The 24374-nt window shown below is 37.2% G+C and overlaps 4 protein-coding genes across 6 annotated transcripts in view; 3 read left to right on the top strand and 1 right to left on the bottom strand.

Moving 5' to 3' along the window:
- Positions 1-2055: 2055 nt before the first annotated feature.
- Positions 2056-4185, bottom strand: Trmt112 (tRNA methyltransferase subunit 11-2). The gene is made up of 4 exons (XM_011138912.3): positions 4026-4185; positions 2870-3097; positions 2364-2465; positions 2056-2276 (listed from the first exon to the last, which is right to left on the bottom strand). Exons 2-4 carry the CDS (start codon positions 2945-2947, stop codon positions 2082-2084), a joined length of 375 nt encoding a protein of 124 aa, XP_011137214.1. The 5' UTR covers positions 2948-3097; positions 4026-4185; the 3' UTR covers positions 2056-2081.
- Positions 4186-4261: 76 nt separating this feature from the next.
- On the top strand, positions 4262-12112 carry Edem2 (ER degradation enhancer, mannosidase alpha-like 2). Of its 2 annotated transcripts, none has more exons than XM_011138909.3 (17): positions 4262-4724; positions 4807-4852; positions 4942-5042; positions 5155-5194; positions 5276-5388; positions 5499-5652; positions 5803-5931; positions 6029-6200; positions 6320-6477; positions 6539-6643; positions 6787-7131; positions 7207-7371; positions 7446-7544; positions 7680-7997; positions 8082-8295; positions 8388-8500; positions 8591-12112. In XM_011138909.3, exons 1-17 carry the CDS (start codon positions 4603-4605, stop codon positions 10274-10276), a joined length of 4080 nt encoding a protein of 1359 aa, XP_011137211.1. In that variant the 5' UTR covers positions 4262-4602; the 3' UTR covers positions 10277-12112. The 2 variants fall into 2 exon arrangements, with proteins under 2 accessions (XP_011137211.1, XP_011137212.1); XM_011138910.3 differs by having other exon boundaries at positions 4603-4724; positions 7210-7371; positions 8591-10276.
- Positions 12113-12716: 604 nt separating this feature from the next.
- On the top strand, positions 12717-15296 carry LOC105181864 (mitochondrial fission regulator 2). Its single transcript, XM_011138915.3, has 5 exons — positions 12717-13142; positions 13628-13812; positions 13913-14049; positions 14126-14357; positions 14434-15296. Exons 2-5 carry the CDS (start codon positions 13628-13630, stop codon positions 14582-14584), a joined length of 705 nt encoding a protein of 234 aa, XP_011137217.1. The 5' UTR covers positions 12717-13142; the 3' UTR covers positions 14585-15296.
- Positions 15297-19061: 3765 nt separating this feature from the next.
- LOC105181918 (uncharacterized) overlaps positions 19062-24374 on the top strand; it is a 73144-nt gene continuing 67831 nt past the window's right edge. Inside the window, exons 1-2 of one of the 2 annotated variants that reach the window (XM_025307505.1) lie at positions 19062-19283; positions 21421-21574. In XM_025307505.1, coding sequence (XP_025163290.1) covers positions 19153-19283; positions 21421-21574 — 285 coding nt within the window. In that variant the 5' untranslated portion in view covers positions 19062-19152. Of the gene's footprint in view, positions 19393-21420; positions 21575-24374 lie in introns of both variants that reach the window. The other variant, XM_025307507.1, reaches the window with a different exon arrangement.

Raw genomic sequence — 24374 nt, 5'->3', positions numbered from 1 at the left:
ATTATGTACTGTTCCGAGGAATTTATCAGTATTAAAATACACAAAATTGTTAATAAAATTGATGTATTCTTCCGTTCAATAACGTTTTATCAATTTTGTAATATAAAACTTTGTTGCTAATAAGATGTTAAAGTTAAAGAAAAATAATGTTTCGTTGAATGATAATCTCATATATCATGATAGCTTTAACATACATTTTAATATTGATAAATTCCTGAAAAATACTACGAAATGGACTTCCTTTTTTGACTATATAGTAGTCATATTCAAAGTAAAGATTTTATCTGAAATCTGAAGCCAATATACATACAGTATTAGAATATATTTTAATGAAACATAGGTATAAAAGAAATTCCAATAGATGGACGTATATTTAGAGATATGTTTTATGAGCTTGCATTGTAAAACAGGTAAAGCAAAGTATTATAGTAGGAAACTTGCATATCTCTAATGCAGCAAAATCTCCATTAGTATGCAGAATGGGCCGTAACCAAAATAAGGTTTCTAATAGTAAACTATAATGTGAAAATTAATATTTATATATGCTATAGTCAAATTAATGTACAGAAATATTTTCATAGCTTGATTCAAGAATAATCCAGCCTTTTACGAATACTTAAGATACAATTAAAACGTTAATAACAGATGGGCTGTGGCTGAAATGTTAGTTGAGAGCTATTTTTATAGCTTTTTGACTCTTGAAGAAATTACAAGGAATAAAGTAATATATTTTGACTATATTTTGAACATTGCCATTGGTACAGAAAACTAATATATACAAGTAGAATACACACGTCCTTCTCTAATATTAGTCATTTTCAATTAAAAACATCTTCTCGAATCTATCTGTTTACATGTATTAGAGAAAGCATTATTTACCAATGTTAGACTTCTACATTTAAAATGTGTGTCAAAACGAATAACGGTAGTTATATTTTTAATATCTCAATTCATATTCGTCTATTCAATGTCTTATAGGAAACGTTTTATTTGCAAAGCAAAGACAAAATTTAATATTTATTTTATTACTGTGTATTAGATAAAGAATTAAGTGTTATAAAGGGTTTTGCGCAATAGATGTCATTTTGTGCTATTACATATCTATTTTAAGAAATCAATCTCAACGGAATGTCGTCTCGCATTAATAAGTTATTGTAATCCTTTACACGCGGAGATACAAGTAACTCCGGCTGCTTCATAATTAAAATTTAAACCAGTGGTTCCAAGGCAATTGTCTTACATACATGCGTAAATATTTTGTCAATAAGCATATTTTTCATATATTAATCAGTATCATCTATTATCCAAAGAAAACATATATCTATTCTACTTATAATTTAATGTATTTCACTGTAATATTGCTACAATGATTTGCTATGCTTTATAGCTGATGAAAAACAATCGTATCAAAATGTTACATTCTTAGAACGTCGCACTCGGATAATGGAGTAAATGATACCCTGGCGAATTATCTAAGTAGCAATATAAACGTGATGTAAATAAAAAATGTTGTATGTTAAGTATTGCAAACGATACAAGAGAAGTTGTATCCCATTGTCTCTAGACATATCTGTGCAATAAAATATCTATAATCATATTACAAATGCAACAATTTAACTTAATTAAGTCACCTATATTAAGAGCTACCAATCTGTAAGTTATACATGATATAGGCCAGACAAATAAGGCAAACTGCTTGTCTAAATAAACAAACAGTTTTGACCATAGTAATCCTTCTTGCTGAAACTTGTAATATCATTGGCTCATGGTATTATGAAATCACTCTAACATATTAAAGAATATATATCAACAATGTCACATATATAGTATTTATAATATATTTTATAAATTATTTTGAGCCTTTTGTCACACAGATATGAATATAAATTCTATAAACTCATTTATGCTAAATTATTTCATATCTAGTAGTCTTTTTTTCGTTGTTATCAAACACCGATTAGTATGAAAAAAGAAAAAAAAATTAACATAAATCATAATGGAGTTACATATTAACTATGTAACAGTCTCAGTTAAAGAAATAATGATGTATTAATATTTAGAAGTTATTTAATATCCTTTATTTAAACCTCATGTTCATGTAAAAGCATATTTGGGATTCCATCGTTGATAGGAAATTTTCTGCCAGATTCTGGACACAATAAATCTCCATTAATAACTTCAACCTCCAATAAAACATGATGAGCTTTTCTCAAAAAGTCTTCATTCGTCTCAAAATCCTCTATTAAAATTTGAGGTAATTCGCCAACATGTCCTATCTGTAACAATACGTTTAACAACATATCATGAAATCACTTCATATTATATTTGTCATATTTTAACTACAAGACATCCTTGAGACTTACACTCTCTGCAGCTTTCCACAGCACTGTCCAGTCTAATTTTGGGATTATCCTAGCGATAAAATCTGAATTAAAGTCTACTTCAGATACCCTGATATCCCTCGCCTGTAAATGTTTTTTAATTATTTGTTTTTGTTTTGATTTCGTACTACAGTAGAATATAATACTCCATGAGATAATGTATGAGGTATAGTTGATCAGAACAAAAAGATAGTATTCAGCGATAAATACATGTGCCGACCGTTTGTACACATTATTATAGCTCATAACCTTTCTATCAAGCCAACCTTTCTCTAAAATCTTTGATCTAAATTAGATTAATCTTCTTTACTTTCTAAATAAATTACCATCATTAAATTACGACTTGTTACGATTATAAACTCTTAAGAATTACCCTCTAAAGAGCAAAAAGTATCTCAATCAATTCAAACACCGAACATTATCCTCAGTTACAATAGAAAAATTAACCTCAACCTCACCCTTCTGGAGAGCATCGAAGGATAACTTACGATGATTTTCAGAGGATAACCGACCGTCACACCCTTCAGACATTTAGACGTTAACATATTGTGCGTGAGAAGCTTCATGTTGCTCAATAATCAACAATCGACAACGGCAAAGTTACTTATTCAACACAACAACACAACACAGAAGGATAAACGTGCGCGACACTACGCAACGCTAACGACACCACCGTGATACGTACTGCTCTTGCGCGCATCGAAAATGCGTATTCCCTATAAATTTAATATTATTCTTCTAAAACAAAATAATGATGTATACACATGTACATGTGTGTGTATGTACAAAATGATCTTTTTGAAGATCGGCGGAAGTTGTCTATTCGATTGGTAATTCCATTTCAGTTCGAGCATTTCTGTTCGTTTTTAAACGTTTGCGAAATATCACGGATCGTATGCCGCGTCTGACAGATTGATAATTGAGTAAACAGGTCAGACTGTAAATCAATTATTTTTAGCATACGCTCTTCTGTCTATGTGATGTTTGCACTTGGAAATTTGTCAATGAAAGCGCGATAATTGACAGGACGATCGTATATATCGATAATAGACGATCAACATGTTTTCTGCTTCAACTTATTCGCTATTTTCAGCAAGCGTCTGCGCTTGAGAACTCTTTTTTTAGCCGACGCGTGCATCGTGCCGAAAATGCATTACGATTTGGATAACGAGCGCGATTTGGCCGAACCGAATATCGATTAGTAAAGACAAAAATGACAAAATAATCGCGACATTTCCGAAAAAAAATCTCGCGGTCCGCGGTTCGTGGCAAAGTGGCTGACAGTCACGTGACTGTTCCCGTTCTAGTCGCATTCGCCTCGGCAGATTGGTCAGAGATAATACCGAACGGCGATAATCATGTCAGATGCGGAGAGATCGCCGCCGTTCGCCGCGAAGCAGTTGACGTCGACAGTTTATCGGTAGCCCGTTCGTTGGCGGTGCGAAATCAGGCGGAAGTCGGGAGTGTCGGGAACGAGAGAGGGCGAGAACGGGAATGTGAACGGGGACGGGGACGGGTTCACCGCGCGCGGAACATATGGTGAAACTCGCGTATGTCGCTCTACAAAGTGGAAAACCGTCTCGGCGAACTGACTGTGGCCACATCATCTGGCCTTGATGAAAATACGCAATCAGCTGTCCCTACCGTCCATTGTTTATCTCTGCCGACGACGAGAACGGTACTCCCTTGGATCGCGCGCGCGATCCTTACCGTTCACTACTTGGATTCTAACCACTCTTGACGCGTCGCCGAAATTCATCTCGGATACGACGCGAGAGACAGGGAGAGAACGAGCTCGCGGAAGGATCTGCCGATCTGTGAAATACCGTTTACGACCGCGATTTGCTGAGAATTATGATTCGTCCTTACGATCGCACAGCGAACACGTCTTGCCACCTGGCTGTAGCGATAAGATCGTGATCGTGTGTGTGAGACATAGAACGCATTTGTTTTTCGTGTGATGTGTGTCATCGATTTAAAAAAAACAGTGATATATTTCGCGCGTAGGGAGAGAAGGAGGAAGTAGAAAAATCTGATGTAGAGAGAACTCCGTAGCGTGTGTCTTCGAAACCGCTCCGAATTGTACTTTTTTTTTTTTTTTTATGATAATGAAGATTGTTGGCATGAGATGAATTGATTTGAGGAGAATTGCGGTGGACCATGTGTACTATTACCAAAGTGAGATCTTGACAAAAAGGGGATTTATTTTTTTTAGCAAACAATGGCTTGCGACACTCTTATTTGGGGGTTGCTGTTCTTGGGATGTAGCATACAGGCATTATGGGCTATGTCCGAAGACGACCCCTTAGAATATATGAACAAGGAGGAGAGAGAAGCTTTAAAGTTTGTACCGTCTATTATGCAAAGTATCACCTATACCAATTGGTAATACAATTTTTTACGCCTGCTCTATTCTATGTTACAGGGAAGAAGCAAGGGATATGTTTTATCATGCATACAACGCATATATGGTAAGAAATAAACACTATATACTTATTTTGTAATTGTGTTATTAATATTATTCAATATAGAAATGATAATTTTTATGGTCCTTTTTAAGGATAATGCGTATCCTGCCGATGAATTGATGCCATTAAGCTGCAAAGGACGATATAGAGGATCAGAGCCAAATAGGGGTGATATAGATTCTACACTGGGAAAGTAAGAAAGAGTAATCAAATTATACAGGAGAATTCCTATGTCCTATCTTTTATACTTTTATTTTGATTATAATCCATTCTTTAATAAATATTTATATGCTGTAATTTTATAGTTTTTCACTTACTTTGGTGGATACCCTAGATACATTAGTGGTAAGTTTGATAAAAAATAATCATTTAATATACTGCAAGTATTCTAAAAGAACCAAATGTGAATATTTTTATACATTACAGGTATTGGGAGATTTGGAAGAATTTGAAAATGCAGTCAAACTTGTTGCTAGAGATGTAAGCTTTGATACAGATGTTATTGTTTCTTTGTTTGAAACAAATATTAGGATGCTGGGGTGAGTAAAATTGTGCTAATTAAGACAAAAGTTATATGCGTGTGTAAGATATATTTATGAGCATTTTTGTAATCATATATTTTATGTTCATCACATATTATTATCAACAGAGGTCTTCTTAGTGGTCATATATTAGCTGAATACCTGCAACAGCGAGCTGACATAATGCCATGGTATAGAGGAGAGCTTCTAGATTTAGCTAAAGATTTAGGATACCGATTTTTACCAGCATTTAATACAACTACTGGAATACCTTACGGCAGGGTGATTATCTATAATGCACGATGTTATTAGTTTAAACATTAACATATACAGTGTTCTTGGTTTGTACATTAACATATGTTATGACAGATAATAAATACTACAGATTCCTTAACATTTTACCAATTATAGAAACATTTACATATTCCACAGATCAATCTAAAACATGGTATGAGAGGAGTTCCTATGGAAGTATCAAGAGAGACTTGTACTGCCTGTGCAGGTAGCATGATATTAGAAATGGCTGCTTTATCGCGGTTAACGGGAGAATCGATTTTCGAGGTAAACTATTCTACGGATACGAAACTGCTAAACGCAGTATATGTACTCTAGGCTAATTAAAGTAATTAGTACTAAAATAGTTCAATTATCTCTCTAGGAGAAAGCACAGAAAGCTATGGACGTCCTATGGCGAATGAGGCACCGCGGTACAGATCTGATGGGATCTGTACTGAATGTAAACTCTGGAGATTGGGTACGAAGAGATTCCGGGGTCGGTGCTGGTATAGATTCTTACTACGAATATTGTCTCAAGGCGTATATCCTACTCGGTAATGATCTATATCTCTGTATATATATATATATATATACAGTCATTTTTTACTATTTTTATATATATTATCAAGAAAACGTCTATAATCTCGGGTTATATCTCGGGTTTGGTTTGCAGGCGATGAAAAATACCTAGGACGTTTCAACAAACACTACCAAGCTGTAATGAAGTACGTTAGTCAAGGACCTATGTTATTGGATGTGCACATGCATAGACCAAACACCAACTCTAAAAATTTCATGGACGCTTTATTGGCCTTTTGGCCAGGTCTGCAGGTATATTAGTAACTCTTAATTAATAACGGAGAAATCGCTCATCTAACGTTATTTCCTTCAGGTTCTTAAAGGTGACATCAAACCTGCCGTAGAAACACACGAGATGCTGTATCAAGTTATGCAAAGACACAACTTTATACCAGAAGCGTTTACCACCGATTTTCAGGTACATTATTTAAACATTATGACCGGACTCTATATAATGTATAAGGGTATGTATGAAATGTGTTTTTTCCTCCCCTCCATTCAATTTATATGTATCTTTGTAATATATATGTATATATATATATATATATTTATTTCAAATAGGTTCATTGGGGACATCATCCATTAAGACCAGAATTCTTAGAATCGACCTATTTTCTATACCGTGCTACAGGCGATCATTATTACTTAGGAGTCGGCCGTAAAGTACTCAAGAGTCTGCAAACGTATGCGAGAGTGCCGTGCGGTTACGCAGCCGTATCAGATGTTAGAACTAACAAGCACGATGATACAATGGATAGTTTTGTATTATCTGAGACTTTCAAGTACTTATTTCTATTATTTACGGAGCCAGGAGAACTCTTTTTAGATTTGGATGAATTCATCTTTACCACCGAGGGTCATTTACTGCCACTCACACTTGCTTCCATACGGACAAATATCTCATCTGTAAGTGTATCAGCATGATACATGGATGTGACATCAAAATCATTGCCGAATTGAATATTTGACGTTTCAATTAAGCAGGATTTCGAACGCGATATCGTACACGTGGACGAATTCGACCGTACTTGTCCAAATAGTTTGCATTTGTTTCCCGCATCGGTGAGACAACCTCTGAGAAATATGGTCGAGGATGTTTGCCCAAGGCGGTCGCTCAAACGAAGATTAAGCGCGTCGCAATTTCAGGTATATTTCAAAGATATTCACGCGTTTGTCTTAATAAAATAATTGATACTTAAGAAAGTAATTTTTTTCCGTAGGCCAATAACCTGGAACACCTGAAAATGTTGAGTGATATGGGAATAACGACTTTAACACTAGCAGATGGGCGGGTTCAACTTTTGCACACGTTTTCTAATGTAACTAATTTGTTATATGAAATTTGCATCATATAAAATTTGCCTCTATTATTTTATTGTTATTTCGTTCTGCAATAAGTCACCGCACATCGTTTTTTCTTTTCCTTTTTTTCTTTTTTTTTTTTTTTTTAATAGGCAAAAACACCGCAAGATTCGGAGGAAGGATTACTGTTCATGCAGGAAATGGTCGAACTGAGTAAAATGCAAACACAACAGCCAGAAACTAAGCCGCAAACAGTGACGTTTGTGAAACCTAAAACGGACCCGCCGGAGAAAGTTACACTACTAGCTGGACCGGCACAATTTGGCCCTGAACTGCAGAGCTTCGATAAGATTACTGGAAAAGTGATATTCACGTATCCGCCCGCAGCTTGCACCGAGCTGCTCAACGCGGACAAACTAGCAGGAAAGATAGTAATCATGGATCGTGGGAATTGCATGTTTATAGAAAAGGTATGCTTGCTTTTCACAGAAAATTTCATCTTTTAAACTGATTTTTTATATTTTGTTAACTCTACTTTCTGTATATAATCTTAGGCGCGAAGAATTCAACAAGCTGGTGCGCTTGCTGGGATAGTTTTGGATAATGTTGCTGGCTCGAGTGCAGCAACATCGCCCATGTTTGCAATGTCCGGTGATGGGAAAGATGTGGATGACGTCACAATACCCGTCGTGTTTCTATTTTTCACGGAAGCGGCAGAGTTAATGAAGGCCATTAACACAGCGAATGGCGATCTTACTGTCACACTTGGTAATAAGGACAATAAGTAGATCATATAATGATATATATATAAAACACATAAAATAATAACGTTAATTTTATTACGCTTTTGTCAATTGTAGGAATATATTCTTCGAAAGAAGAAGTCCAGCTTAAAGCACCTACGGATTTGTCGCTGTTCGAACGTGTGAAAGGATCATTAAGATCATTTCTTAGCCGACATCTGACGCCACAGGTCTGTTGGTTTCTGAATTTACATTCGCGAAAATTATCGCCTATTTTGTAAGAAACTTGTGAGAAACATTGAAATTCTGTGTGTTTATAGGCGACAACCACAGGATCTAATATGGATATTACGATTCCTGTGGTGGAATCGCAAGAATATCAAGAGGATACTATTGACTTTCATTACTTTCACGCGGAAATCATCAAAGATTCACTTGGTGGTGAAGTAAGAATTACCGCACCGTCCGAGGATGCAATTATTATCTTAAGGCCAGTTTCTACCCCGGTAGAAATCTTGTGGCATCAGTTAAAGGAAGTGTTTGTCAATCAGATATTCCTGAATAGTAAGCAAAATAAGGGTATACGAATTAGGAGTTTCATTTTGGAAAGCTACTACAACTGGGTGAACAAGGCACGAGGTGTGCTGACTAAAACGTCGCTGTCGTACAAAGTTCGCTGGTTCTTGAGCGAATTGCTAGTGGTCGCGCCTAATTCGTCTATTAGGAAGATGGGACAATTACTAGAACTGACGAAACAGAAACTGTTGAAACAATATCTGCTTACAAACATGGACACCATGGTGCTAAATTTAAAGACTGTGGCTACGAAATTGAAAAACATGAAATCGGTAAAACCTGATATGGAACAGTTGCTCAAACTTTCGGAATCCGGCATCGCACAGGTGGAAAATTACTCATTCTTACGTCACTTGCTAGCGGATCTATTTGACGAAGAAGATGAGATCGTTAGCCAACACATCGCCTTTTTAGATCACATTCATGCAGAGGTACATATTACATATCAAGAAATATTAATTGACGGAGTGCAAAAGCATCTGGAGAAAACGGGAGAAGAAGACAGTTCATATTACGACATACTGATTGCTGATCTACAAAAGAACTTGAAAAACGTGGATAAAGGGGAAAATTTACTCGGGAAAACCAGAGAGGATGATTTAGCGGTTGCGGAATTTATAAGCGACTGTAGTAGTGGCAAATCGGAACTTAAAGGTAGAAATATCAAGGTTTTGGATCAAAATATGAGGATCCTAAAGAAAGGCAGAGAATTGGATATCGAAAAACTGGAGGATTTCGAATATTTTATACTGACAGAAATAGGGAAAGCAATTAAACATTCCGCGCAAAATATTCTACACAAATATGAAGGTACGAGCGATGTAACGAAGAACGCGGTGACAGAAGGTAAAAAAGATAAAAATTCTGGTAAGAGTGAAATTACTTTGCACTCCCCTCTGAATCAAAGTAAAGGAGAAGATAGGAAGAGTAGAGCCCGAAATTCTCTCAAGGAAGAAATAGACTTTTTGCGAACAACAAAATCAGCAAATGTAAAAATCGAGGAAACAGTTGTTAAAGACGGGCAGAAGGAAAAGTTCGCAGACTCTACAGTAAATATGAAAGCCTCTAATATAGGAATAACCTCTACCGATGAAGAAAACGTGTTATTGCAAGAAATTCGAAAAGATATCAGTGACACGCAGCACAAACAGAAAACTGATTCAAAGGCGAAATTGTCTAAGCAGAAAAATGTAGTTGAAAGTGAAATCGTACCTACTGATTTGTTAAAAGAATTTAAAAGACCTATATGGGCTGTCAATGAGGAGAAAGACTTTACAGAATTTCGTAAAGACTCACAAGTTTCAGAGCCGCAACATAGTGCCGTAGAATCAAGTGAATTAAAATATGAGAAAAAATATATAAATATAGACAAAGATAAAGAAGCTAAACCAAAAACCCATACAGCCAAACATATCGACGATGAATTATAACAATAGCTTTTGAAATTTAGGTCAAATTATAATTATTATGCAAAAACAGAATATCGATTTCCAACGGCCATAAGGCTATCTGCACTGCAACTGATATTTTTGCACTGTGATCCAGATGTGTGTGCAGTGAACTTTAATGACTTTTATAAATACAAGATATTCTAGCGAAATGCTCCAGTTATTTGGTTAAGCTCACTTTAAAATATGTACAATTCGTGACAGAGTTTAAATACAGAGTTCAGTATTACATTTACGGCACAATGCACGAAACATCAGAGTTAGATTTGAAAATATGTGTGTACATACATATACATTTATAGAGCTTAATAATGTTTTGTAAATTATACTAAGAAACTATTTTCTCCTTCGACTATTGTCATGAATTGTCAATAATTTAAAGTGGATTAAAAAAAAATTAAGGTCGTCAGATTGTAACGATACTTATATGTTGTAACTGTATAGAGGGATTTCCTGGATTCTAAACTGGTGCTTACGAAAAAATCTATTTCGATTTATTATTCCAGGGAAAAAACGGTGATGTTACTATAAAATGTATAAATAAGTACATGAACATAGCCTGTACAACACATGTGTGTTAAAGTGGTTGTGAAGATATATTCTGAACAGGGCGCTAAAACACAGATGTACATTTCGTATATTGTAGCATGATCTATATGTTAAAGCGTATGGTAACGGTATATTATTTCTTCCACAGAAACAAATTTATATATGTTTCGCGATGAGTCTATTCTATAACTTCTATGTAACATAATTGTATTATATGACTGTAAATCTATGAAAAGAGCATAAGCACTAATATTTAGTGATATACAAACTGGTAACATCACAACTCGGAATAGATACATTGTTATTATTCTTCTTTTGACATTTTGTACCATTTTACTCCAAAGATGTGCCATTATTAACGATAATATATGTTTATCTTGCATTACTGTTTAAAATAACATTTAGTGTACAAGTAGACATGTTCAAAGCAATTCTTAATCTACTGTGAAGGGCTAGGCATGTTCATTTTTTTCTCTTGATATTAAAGATTAATTTACGAAACTTTATCCCGCCAACTCTGCGTAACGTTTCATATATTATTAGATAAATAATTCTAATTTATGCCGAATTATATGTTATGTTTGAAACGAACCGCTGATTTTCAATTTTATATTAAACAATATTCAAATTCACATTAAAAGTGATATTGAACGATAATATGATACGTTAAATATAAAATAATGTAACAATTCGGAAAATTATTTTAGTTGTGATCCGTAGGTTAAGATATACGCCTTAAATGTACATAAACGTGTACATAGAGAGATATGTCAGTGTATATAATGTATAAGAAAGAAAGAGAGAGAGAGAGAGAAAGAAAAGAGAGAGAAATACTGTGTTATATAAAGTCAACTTTATTATAGCGTTGCAAAGATAATCAAGGATAAGTTTGGCCTTTTGATAACTTTCTGCTTTATATTTTTTTTACTTGGGAGATCTTGTACACCAGTTATACATGAATACATTCTATGAAATACAGCATTAATCTCTCTTGTAATAGTGTAAGAACTTGTTCTTTAATATTAATGTCAGATAATGTGCACACAATGTGTCCAAATATTTACAGCTACATTGATTTTAATATCACATTTCAGTTATAAACATCTGTATATGTTATATGCTATATTATATATATTAATTGTAAATAGAAGCGCTATAATGTGTATCTAACGAGTCTGCTGTTTGATGTCGATTAACAATTTGCTGATGGATGCCAAACTGAATATTATCGGATACATTGTACATTAAAATGATTATACCTTTCTGTAAGTTGTCTAATTGTATATATGAATATTGCCTAATATACCACTATGTGTAAGTGGTTGTTTCTTTTTCTTTTTTTTTTTTTTAAGGTACATGTTGAAATAAAAAAGAAATTAAAAGATTATAAACATGATTATAATTCAATTACTAAATACTATATATATATATAAAAATATGTTCATTTTCTAAGTCAAATTTTTATTACTGATATCAACTGATCAAATATAAAAAATAATGTACAATAAAATAACAAATCAATGCATTTATATCTAATATACATTATTGCCTTAAAATTTTTCGGATGTTTATTGCGAAATTTAATTTATTGGTATTCCATAGGCATAGTCTTGACATAATCTGACGATGTATGAATATAAAGCAACAATGTAGCAGAGAGGAAGCAAAATGTACAGAGTGTACTAGAACAGTATATATATTTCCAATATGCGTATTATAAGTTGAATTAATTTCTATCATATCATTTGTTCAAATCTTTGTTCATTGTTCTCTCATTAAACGTAATATCTCATTTTATATTTTTGTGAAGAAAAATTCAATTCAAAAGTAATTGAAGAATTTACAATCGAAACAACGAAGCGACTTGATCTGGGACACCCTCTGTAGTCAGTACAATAGTAGTACGTCGGTTGCACTTTTCTATAACCTCGTTTCTGTACGGTGAAACGAGCGATATACGTAACAAATAAACGAAAGTGATATATGCAAATCGTTACGTCTGGACAGAAGAAATTGTACACAAAATCGGAACGTGTCATAAAAGCACTCAAACGTGCAATCGCGTGTTCAAGGCTCGAATATACGTGTCTCGATAAGCTCACGCTTCGGACTTACGACAACCTGTCTTTAGTCGTCATTGGCATTGCGTCAATGTAACGGAGCTATTTTAATTTCGAATTTCGGATGACCCTGATGTACCTGATGCTATCGAATATTTTAGACGCACTACGAGCTTACACTGGTATTCCTACGACATAGATCAGAATCTACGGGATAGTGGCAATTGATTGTGGCGAAGGTAAGGGATTCCATTTGTCTCCAATGTACGATGAAACGGTAATTGGTATATCTGCCATGTGTTACTGATCAATTAGTGATGCAACAACGTACTATTTGTTAAGATTTTTGACAATTCCTCTATGTTGTCTATTTTGCGCGTACCTTGACACATGTACATTAAATTCTATGGAGAACTAACATTTTGCAGTGACACAGATGTTTAAAAAGCTTGAAGATAACAATATGTATTGTACATAGTTAGGCTGCTAAATATTTTATTCATTTGTAATAATACAATTTAAAAATAGATATTTGTTATCACTGCATATACAAGGATTCTGTCTGTATTTGTTTTAATATGCTCAACCATATTCTAAATCTTGATCATACTCATTTTGTTTCAACTGGTTTTACTATAACATATAATTCTCTAAACCATTGTATTATTGTATCAATCTATCACATACAATATTAGTTAGATAGAACAAATTGTTTTCTGCTCAGATGGGTGATATCAAGTACTATGGGAAAAGAAGAAGTATCGTGAGGAGGATCGGTTCCTTTCTACCACTGAAGCCACCACCAAAAATATATGTCAGCGTAACACCTTTACACTCCATGACAAGTTCAATGATCAATGAGGATACTAGTAACAATTATACAAATACTAATGGATATGGTCCTGTAAGGTCAGTAGTTTGTCTTGTCAAATAATAATAAATTCTGTTATTTTGAATATAGGTCTCAAAATTTTATGATATCATTTTTTATAATTGAGTTTTGTAACAGGCTTTCTGGCAGCAGACCAGATCTATTAGAACCAATTAGTTTTGGATCTGAAGTACGATTGCTTGCTCTAGAGCAAGAGTTGCAAGAACTTAGGGAACAAATCTCAACTATTGTAAAAAACAACAAAATGTCCAAACGTATGTACAAGAGATATATATCCTGTCACACCTGGGGATAATTAAGAGAATTTATAGAGATGTGTTTATATTGTAGATGCGTCTATTGTATCTCTGCCCAATGGAGCAGATGATGGTGAATCCTTGCCAGTACCACCACCTCTGCCACCCCCACTTCCACCACCACCAACAACACCGCATATTGCAAGAAGGGCTAGCTTGCAAGATCATAAAATTGAAGATCGCAGAAAGACTACAATAAATGTACAGAAATCAATGGGCAATATGCTGAGTGATATTGACAATGTAAAATTAAGGCCAATTGCAAGGTAGTCTATCATCACGAGAGGATACTGTATCAATTGAGTAAAGCGAAGCTGTATCATATTGATTCTCTTCTTATAGATCCCCAGGTGGACATCCTATACGAGTGAAGCGTGAAAATAGCCCATGCAATGATTTGCAAGAAATCTTACGAAGACGTTATGTCGCGATGCAATCTCCCGACAGCAGAAATTCATCAACGGCCAACCTAGCTATGGATGACTCATTTTAAGCGTTGTACACGAGACACGCTCCAATAACATTTACACGAAATTTAGGACTTTTACAAGTATAAAAAGTGTCGCGCGACGTACGCAATACCATTGCGTTTGAATTTTCATTTGCACTTTGCATTAGCTAAAGCCTACAATAAGGGAATCTTAAGCCAAAGATCAGTTCACTGCACCGAGGTGACATCACTCAGGTAGAATCTTTCCCTTGAGAAAGAAATCATGATATCAAAGCTTTGTCTTTTTGCTGATGCTGACTTAAAGAAGGCCATTTTAGTTTGTTACGACTGAAGCGATTACTCTAGTTTCGCAGGTAAAGCTATTGCGATATCATAGTCTTGCAATGGCTCTTCCTGCAGGATCCAGCCATATGAATTATATTGTACGACATAGATATATATCATTTTTATGGCGACCCGTCACGAGATAGATAAATACGTAGAGTATACGATTACTGCTACTGTTTATATATTATTGACGTAAATGGGAAATTTTAGTCGATCATGTGTAAGAAAAATAGATTCTAGTTTACACGTATTAGAATGAAATCTGTACCGCAACAACTTCCTAAGAAACTTTAAATTCGTTACATTTGAATATGTAAAACTTGCTTCTCTTAAATTTTAAGCATTGACATGAATTTTGTAACTCTCTCTCTCTCTCTCTCTCTGTGTGCCGAGGCAGTATTTATTTCGATTATTATATCAAATCAAGATTCTCATATATATATATATATGAGAATCTTTATATATATATATATATATATATATACACATATACATATATATATATGAGAATCTTGATATATATATATATACATATATATATATATATATGTGTGTGTATGTGTGGAAACATATAAAATATTTCATTACACATTGATCTTACCTCAAAAAGGCGAAAAACAATCGAGATATCTCATTATTAATCTCATTTTGTAAAATATTTTATTAGTTAATTTTTATATTGATATTTTCGCAATCTCATTGACTTAAATGACATGAAAATTTCACTTAGAATAGTAATGGTAAAAACTAAATATTTCATTACCACCAAGGAGCGTATCCTGCTAATTTATAATTTCCTATTCAAGCAAATATTGCGAGAGATTAATGATAATTATAGTACAATCGTGCAAATTACTGAAATCTATTTTTCTTACGATCATTACTATCTGTAACTACATACCGTAGTAATACGGTTGGATGGATATTAAAGATTGTACACATATAAAACCATGTGCATAATGTATGAGTGTCTGACTGATGTCGGAAATACTCGGCGCAAGTCACTACATTTATGCCGTGCTTCAGCGGTTTAGAAATTTTAACGGATTTGTGTAAAATGGTCTCTTAATGCGCATCCGTGCACCCGTGCATGCTATGGTGCATTCACCTGTATTCACTAATAGAAATTATTTCTGCGAAGTCGTGATTATTCGAGTAGTGAATGTGCATCTTACAAAAGGAATTATACATATTTTGAATGTTTCTGAAAACGATTTCACTTTCAACTTAACTAATTTTGGTCTTCGGTACATTTCTTTTCGTATCTGTATAAAGTAATATAAAAAGGACAGTGACTCGCTGAAATGAATTTACTTAATACACATTAGTGATGCAACTGAGTTTTGAAGTACTAAAAATGCGCAACTAACTCTCATCGGATATTCTTTTCTATTTAAAAGTTCAATGCTTATATGATATTAAATGTCGAAAGATTTTAAACGGTATCACATTACAAAAAGTGATTCAAGGGTTGCTGGTGAATTTATCATGCTAGGAGAGATAAATTTATTGATCGACATATTATCGTGTTTTTCTAGAAAAAGAAATCTAAATTCATTTTATAAAAAAGGAAAAACATAATATGTAAATTTATGTGAATTGATTTAATTGTGCAAAAATCGAGGTAGAGCTAGTAATCTCAGTTATGTCTATTTTTTTTCTTTTTTTCATTAAAATAAATGACGGCAGACTGCTATATTTCCGCGTGTGAACATGTAATAAAATAAAGGAATGGAATTTTTAATTTTAATCGCGTAAGAACTCGTACGCGACTCGTATTCGGAGACTGAACGGTAATCTTCAATGATATTACGAATGTACAGATGCGTTTTATACATGAAGCTTTTATCGATGATTAATGAAAATAAACTTATTGTTAAATAACGTCGTAATGTATCTGTTTTTTATGTAATCGTATAAATATTTTTGAAGGTGTATACTTGAAACAATTTTCAACGAACCAAAACTGAGAAGAAGGAGAATAGGGAGTGTAGCAGTGATTTTCAAAATGCTTAAGTGGCATCCGAAAATGAATGCGCTATGCGCGCGCATAGTGTTGAGGGCATTTAGTCCCACCTCCCGCGTATGCGTCAATTTACGTCACGCGTATAACTGAGTACCTATTATGGAACTCGTCGGAATCGATTCCGATCGAATTTATTCCGTTATTTCCTAGATTTCTATTGTCTTTTCTAGGGGAAACGGAATTATTCCGATCGGAATCGATTCCGACGAGAGTTCTATGATAGGGTACCCTGCTTATCATACTCGTACCTAAATGCAATATTGGAAGTTCTTGTGGAGCCCGAACTATATCTTTTTCCATTTCTTTTTCTGTATAGGCTGCGTTCCGGTATTCATTGCTAGCACTGAAAATATATAGTATATATGTCATAAATGACGTATCTTCAGTACTGGCAGTGAATATTGGAACGCAGCCATAATCCTATATTGCTACATTGGTTTCGTCCCAAGAAGACCCTATTGTGCATAACCGAGTACAAGGGTGTGTGTTCCGAAATTCACTGCCAGTACTGAAAATACATAATTTGTGTCACATATATTTTTCAGTGCTGGCAGTAAAATTCTATAATATACGTGAGACAAATTATATATTTTCAGTACTGGCAGTGAATTTCGGAACGCAGGCCGTGTCTATCAAAATTTGTGACGTGTGTGATGTGTTGGGTTGGCAACTAAGTGATTGCGGATTTTAAATAAGAATGAAAATTCAAAATTTTAAATTTGCTTTTTTAAATTTTTTTCAATGCATGTATGCGATATTGAGCTTCTCTGCAATATCACGTGTTGTGCTATGACGATCTGAATCGATAATGGCCTTGATATGGGTCTCATCGACTTCAACTGGACGGCCAGATCGTTGAGCATTTTTCAGTGAAAAATCACGAGAACGAAATCTGGCAAACCAATTTTGACACTGCCTTTCTTTCAAGGCTTCATTCCCATATACGGCACATAACTTCTTGTGTGCTTGCGATGCGTTCTTGCCTTTTCGGGAATAATACAATAAAATATGTCTGAAGTGCACGTCTTGCTGCTCCATTTTTTAATTGGGATAAAAACAAAACTAAAGAACTAATCGATATAATTTTTGTACTAAATGAAAGGTAGAAGTCCAAACAATAAGAAAAAAATATAGGTTAGATACTTTGAACACGTTAACGAAACAAAAGAAAGTGTAAAATCCATCTGTCGACAAAATCCGCAATCACTTAGTTACCAACCCAATAGTTGTGGTAGCATGCGTAGGAGGTTCGGTGACACTATGGGCCGGTTGTTCCAACTTCTTAGTAAGTTAACTGATAGTTAAATCATATGTTTGTCTTCTTTTTTCCTTCAACTTAGACAAAAACAGAGATATGATTTAACCATCAGTTAACTTACCACGAAGTTGGAACAATTGACCCAACACTGCGCGTGCATCACTTCCGATCGGACAATATAATACGTTTATTCCCTAAAACCAAACAAAATAGATTACATAAAATATTCTAATCTTCATATAAAAATAATAACAAAATTATCAAAGAACGTCCGATTTATCATGTACTTTGATTACTGCTAATCATTGCTTTGATAATCATTCAAAAACTTTAGCAGTAGTGACGTCACGTGGTGTCACTTTCGTTAACGTTCTCGCAAGTTCGAACGCGCGCACAGTGGTCGCTCCGTATTCGTCACACCGTTTCATCGGTCAAAAGCGAATTTCGCGTATAAATTTGTGTCAGAAATGTCGATTAAGCGACAGACGATTGTTTTAGTGCATTAGTCGGTAGATGTGAGCGCAATTAAACAAGATTTTTACTACTTGTACCAGTGCCATAGTGTCGCGTCGAGGACATAGGAGACGAGCCAAAGAAAACGTATTCGCTTCTATTCGAAGAAACGGACACTTCGAGAGCCAGGAGTCACATCGCGTCTTCATATTTCAGTGAGATTTTGCTTTTTGTTCGCATTAGTTGCGCAATTTTGCGTCGAATTCGCTATTTCGATCGATGAGATTCATAGCGTCGTTCGCGATATTGAGATAGCGCGTAGCAACTCCGCGACGCACCGTACGATGGCGCTGCATGCCGCTCGAAACACGCACGATAGAGGATCGATGGATGGATTCAGAATCAGTAGAGCGCGGGAACGACAACAAAGTTCGGCGTGAGTCGAGGAGACGCGCACTGACGCGTTTCGCTCGACGCTCTCTCCTCCGAATGGATGTAGCTGCTGGTAAATAAAGCGCGTTAACGCGAGTCTCGCAGTCGAGCTGTATGTCGAGTTCGTGCGGGAACGGTGATACGGGAACCATTCGACGTCCCGCGCGCCGTAACGACAATCGTTTCTTGATCCGAGCACGCATCTACATGAGCATTGAAGAGAGACGAACCGTATCACGGCCAAGGTGAGAACGAAGAAGCGGTTCGACGGCACGCGAATCGAAAAAGATCGTTCGCCATATGTGCGCGTGTAATCGGCGTTGGAATGGGGTCGAGACGCTTCTCGTTTCATAGGTAACCTCTACAAACTTGTTTCAATACATAGCTCAACATTGTGCGTAATGGTAAGCTAGTTGTGAAAATCTTGATAGAATGTTTCGATTTTACTCCGAATGTGTTAAAATGGATACAAGTGTGCGTGTATGTGTGTGTGTATCTGTGTGCGTATGTATAGTTCGCATATTTTAATTTGTTTCGAGTATCCTTCTTAACGCGTAGATTTTTACGTAGCGGTTAAATTTGTAGCGGTTACCTGCCAAACGAAAAGGTTCGTGATTACTCCGATACCGACTAAATATATATATATACATACTCGTGTGTACGCTCTGATATATGAGTATAAATGCATACATGGATACGGATGACACGGATATGTTTTTAAACTGCTATTGCGGACTTCAAGTCGATCTGTGATTTTTCCTCGAATCGAATCAAAAATCGCGCTTAGTCGTCGGTATGGATATTGCGATAAGATAAAAATCGTGTATGGAGCACAGTCTAAATGCTGTCATTAACAGAGACATGCGTGAGTGTTCAAGTCGCTGCGTGAGTGTTCAAGTCGCTGCGTGAGTGTTCAAGTCGCTGCGGCGACTTTAGGATGTCTCGGGGCATCCTTCATATCTTGCTTATTGTTTGACAGCATGCTGTCAAAATGTTAATGATCCTCTCGCAATTACGCGACTTTTGATCTCGCGGTTTGCTAATCGTTGCATTGGTGCGTATCATTCACTTTTTTTACTCTTTTTTTTTTTTTTTAATTGTAAGTTTATAACTTTATTTGGAACGTAATTAGCCGTTTTTAATCAAGAAAATAATATCAAATGAATAATGTCGCGTCACTCGATTGCATGATTCTTTTGTGGTTGAAATGAGGTTGAAATGAGATTATGGTATCCTGTCACTGTGAAGCGTTTGCGGTAAGGCAATTGCGTATGTCTCTTTTAAATATCTCTAATTTTATATTCAGAATAATTTTTGTTTAATGAAAACGTCGTGGGAGATTATCACTTATCGCAGTTGTGCAGTGTTTTTAACATATATATGCTTAACACATTTATACATGTATACGTACGAAGATGTATGTGTGTGTGTATGATTTTTATAATTAAATCACGATCACAAATGAAAATTCTGTCCGAGTCCGCTCGCGAGATTAACCGAAGAATACGATTTTGTAATTTACTTCCTCTTTTGAGGTTTAATTCGTCGGAAATCTTTGCTCTCGATCTTTATATTTAATCGTAAACAAACCAATCTCAAATTAACTTGACGTATCTATCTGGTGAAAGAAGTTATATCTTCAATCAGCGAAATATCCGCAACAACATAGATGAAAATATAGTAATATGTATTTTTCTTTTGACAACACACCGGCCGTATCGGCATGTAAGGAATAATCGGGATATTCGTTATCATTCGCTTCAACGATATTGACCGAGTTCGATATGAATACGAATACGAATCTAATACGATGCGCGCCTTGTCACGCATCTCGTTCTATCATCAGTCACCAGCGTAAACGGATCGCAGTTGGTAACTGTTTATTTCTTTGCATCTCGAGGGCTGGCTTTGAGTTGCCTCACGCTCGCTTTGCCCATCATGCTAATTGTCCCTTTACGACAATTGCGTCTCTCTGCGCGACGTCGTTGTCGTACAATACGTATCATCAAAGAAGAACGAGACATTTTGCATGAAATGAAAGGAAATCATGTCTGTCAGAGAAAACGAGTAATATCATAAAGGTACAGAATTCATTTTTCTCTTTAAATCTGACTAAATAAACGATGTGAAATATCGCTCGCGCGTTCTATACGCTCGTGACTGGACGAGAGAGAGGGAGAGAGAGAGAGAGAGAGAGAGAGAGAGAGAGAGAGAGAGAGAGAGAGAGAGAGAGAGAGAGAGAGAGAGAGAGAGAGAGAGAGAGAGCACAACGACAAACTGCAATCTTCCGTTCGCACTGTTGACTGTCGTGCAGAAAATGAAAAAGAGAGAACTCGTAACATAGAGTGTTTTTCAAACACGTGTTTGCTCGTTTGCTTTCAGGAGGAAATTTGGACGCGGAAATTCGCATCGAGCGGCGACGACGACGATGGTCGAGCTACCCAGGTTACCGCTGGACATCGTCGTGCCACCGGCTGTGCTCTCACGCCGAGGGGGGGTCACTATATCGGAGCAGATCATCCGGACGCTTCTCAACGTGAGTGGAACTCTATAATTAGATGTAATTAGCGATGCGCGCAGATTGCGATCAGGCGGGTGACATAACAAGCGCGAAGAAGGCGCCCGTAAAAAGGCGTGTTATATTATAAATGCAGAGTACTTATCGACGGCCCACCTATAATACGTACGCGCCGTTGCGAATCCGCTCTTACCCCAAGTAGATTAAAAATATTTCTTGGGACGACACCTTTTATATCTCTCTTTCTCTCTCGGTCGGTTCGTCGCTGAAATGTCCTGGCTCAGGGCGCGAAAGCGCCGTTCGCCCTGTAAACGGGCGTATTACACGCTAGCAAAGTTGGGAGTTGAAAAGTTAAGAAACCGCGTTCGCACGCTCGCCGATTCGACCTCGATTTTGTCATATGTGCACGTTTCCTTCGATCCTAATACGCGAACAGCAGACGCTGTAACAGCAGACGCGGCTTTGCCATCAACGGTTATCGTTTGAACCGCACTTTAAGTCACTCGGCACCCCTAAGCGCCATTCCTGGGTGGAATGGTAAACAGAGAGAATGATTCGTCGCGGTATATCGCGATCGGGGAAATAGGCCGAAGAATCCGCGGATAGGAGATAGTATTGGGTGTATTCTCAATGCGTCCTTCGATCTTCGGGAGGAAAGACGAGCGATGTGTGAGAGAGAGAGAGAGAGAGAGAGAGAGAGGGGGGGGGGGAAGAGTGTTCATAGCTGTGCGAGGTCTCAACGGGCACGGAGAGCTACGGACGTTAATCGCGCGGTATCGCGATCTCGACAGGGAAAAACGCGGAAAACGAAACGAAGCAGATCGCGAACGCACGCTCGAGCGGGATAGTAACTAGGCACGTCGAGACGATTTTTGTTTTCTTTCCTACTCTTCATTTTACGGTCACGCATCGCCGATCGGCGCCACTAGCGGTGCGCGCGTAGCTGTACACGCGGTAAGATCGGATACGAAGGAAAGCACGAAGAGGGGATTTAATATGATTTCCGCGGGTGCTCTCTTTCCTTCGCTCAGGCGAACGTAGGAGAGCGTGTAAGAGCACTTTGTGTGTTACGTTCTATTTATTCGCGCTGGAGACGTGACGGAGAGCAGGCGGAAAGGGTAGTGAGCGAGCTACGAGGCAGACGTGCGCGCGCGCGAGGTGCGCGAAGGGGAGAGAATGAGGATCGCTCAACTTAACGGGGAGCGAATAATTCCTCTGTACGGGCGCTCGCGTGTAAAAAGAGATCGAGGTGATGGCGAAGACGCGGCCCGGAACAAGGGGATTCCGCTCGCTCTCTCTTTCTCTCTCTCAGTCTCTCTCTCTCTCTCTCTCTCTCTCTCTCTCTCTCTCTCTCTCTCTCTCTCTCTCTCGGCCTCTCGGCTTCTCGGCCTCTCGCGCGAACGAACGAGCGATCGGACGAGCGAGCGGACGCGACTCTCCTTTTATATGGGGAAGAAGGTGCGCTTCAGGTGCGTAAAGTCCGGATCGATATTGCAAGCGACTCCCTGGGCCACGCGACATGCCCCTGCGAGCAGCCATTGGCTGCACGCGATCGTGCTAAAATTAAATGACGAAGCCGACCCTCTCGCTCTATCGAGAGCGCTCGCTCGCGCGCGCTCTACCTACTCCACCTCCGCTCGCCTCCTATTGCCGGCACCTGCCGCCCCTTGACCCCTCTCGCTCTATCAGCCGTCACCTGCACGCGTGCCACGAACCATATGCCACGAATTGTCGGTGACGTAGCACGAACTTCGTCACTCTCGAAGGTCCCTGCGGGGATATCGCGCGCACGTGGCGGTACAAGCGAGTAGAACGACTGTGTGAGTCGATGATAATACTAATGAGTCGTGTGTTTTAGCGGGCCGCGTAGTACCTCGTTATTTTAAGGTGGAGTTTCGGTCTTTTTTTTTTTTTTTCTATTCTCTGTTTAGGATTATCTTTTACCGGATCAAATGAGCCAGTACGTCGACTCGGTGCTCTTCTCGTTTACCTCGCTGCTCCGTTGCCGATTTTATCGCGTCGGTCGTTTCACGAGAGCTCGCGTTTCGCGAATCATGGTAAAAGTTAGAACAGTCATTAGAGAAACGTCATTACTCTCGGTATCTTTCCCTTGTAATCGTTGTATATCTTGTGCTATTGTCTCGAGCATAAGAGATAGCGGTACGCGATATCGAGAAACGACATCGATATTGAATTTGTTCCCGATATTGTGAAAAAGAGATATGGATATCTGTATCGTGGCGAGGGAGTAAGAATGTTTCACTCGGCAAACGTGGTTGGATTTTTATGCGTATCATGTGTTTCCATGCACTTATCGACTGTTTTCCCCTGTAGTAATGAATCACACTTATCTAATGACGGAGGACAGGACTTTACGGCCTTTCTATTTCCGTAAATTCATGGTGGAGAGAGATACGATGCAACGATAATAATTGTTATTACGACACTCACGTAATAACATAATTACTGTCACAATAGAACAGGAGTTATATCCGACAATTACTCTGTTAACACAACACACGTAGTTACATCGATGCTTCTCAATCTAGTGCTACATAATCTTTACCTCCAACGGCTTTACCGACTCGATGATATGCAGCTTCGAAATCGAGAGATGCTCAATTACGCGCGTCGCGCATTTTATCATCGCGCCAATCGAATTCGGACGATCAGGCCGAAACACAGCCGGCGGCGACTTGCAACACCGCGATACCGCGAGGAGAAAAAAATCGCAGCGTGTCGGAGTACTTTCGAGAAATCGTCTGTTGTTTGGAAAAATTTACATTTATCCCTCCCCTCTCCCGAGATCTCGAGACGC

This window comes from Harpegnathos saltator, unplaced genomic scaffold, assembly GCF_003227715.2.
Source record: "Harpegnathos saltator strain DR-91 unplaced genomic scaffold, Hsal_v8.6 scaffold89, whole genome shotgun sequence".
Taxonomy (NCBI): domain Eukaryota; kingdom Metazoa; phylum Arthropoda; class Insecta; order Hymenoptera; family Formicidae; genus Harpegnathos; species Harpegnathos saltator.
This window is presented reverse-complemented; position numbering and strand designations above follow the sequence as displayed.

Bases quoted from the DNA above. Each gene is read 5' to 3' on its own strand.
- Trmt112 (XM_011138912.3), bottom strand. From the start codon at position 2,947: ATGAAGCTTCTCACGCACAATATGTTAACGTCTAAATGTCTGAAGGGT. The intron at 2,466-2,869 runs GTAAGTTATCCT...AAACATTTACAG, and splicing joins GTTATCCTCTGAAAATCATC to GCGAGGGATATCAGGGTATC. The intron at 2,277-2,363 runs GTAAGTCTCAAG...GTATTGTTACAG, and splicing joins TGTGGAAAGCTGCAGAGAGT to ATAGGACATGTTGGCGAATT.
- Edem2 (XM_011138909.3), top strand. From the start codon at position 4,603: ATGGCTTGCGACACTCTTATTTGGGGGTTGCTGTTCTTGGGATGTAGC. The intron at 5,043-5,154 runs GTAAGAAAGAGT...GTAATTTTATAG, and splicing joins ATAGATTCTACACTGGGAAA to TTTTTCACTTACTTTGGTGG. The intron at 6,478-6,538 runs GTATATTAGTAA...TATTTCCTTCAG, and splicing joins CCTTTTGGCCAGGTCTGCAG to GTTCTTAAAGGTGACATCAA.
- LOC105181864 (XM_011138915.3), top strand. From the start codon at position 13,628: ATGGGTGATATCAAGTACTATGGGAAAAGAAGAAGTATCGTGAGGAGG. The intron at 14,050-14,125 runs GTATGTACAAGA...TTTATATTGTAG, and splicing joins AAACAACAAAATGTCCAAAC to ATGCGTCTATTGTATCTCTG. The intron at 14,358-14,433 runs GTAGTCTATCAT...CTCTTCTTATAG, and splicing joins AAATTAAGGCCAATTGCAAG to ATCCCCAGGTGGACATCCTA.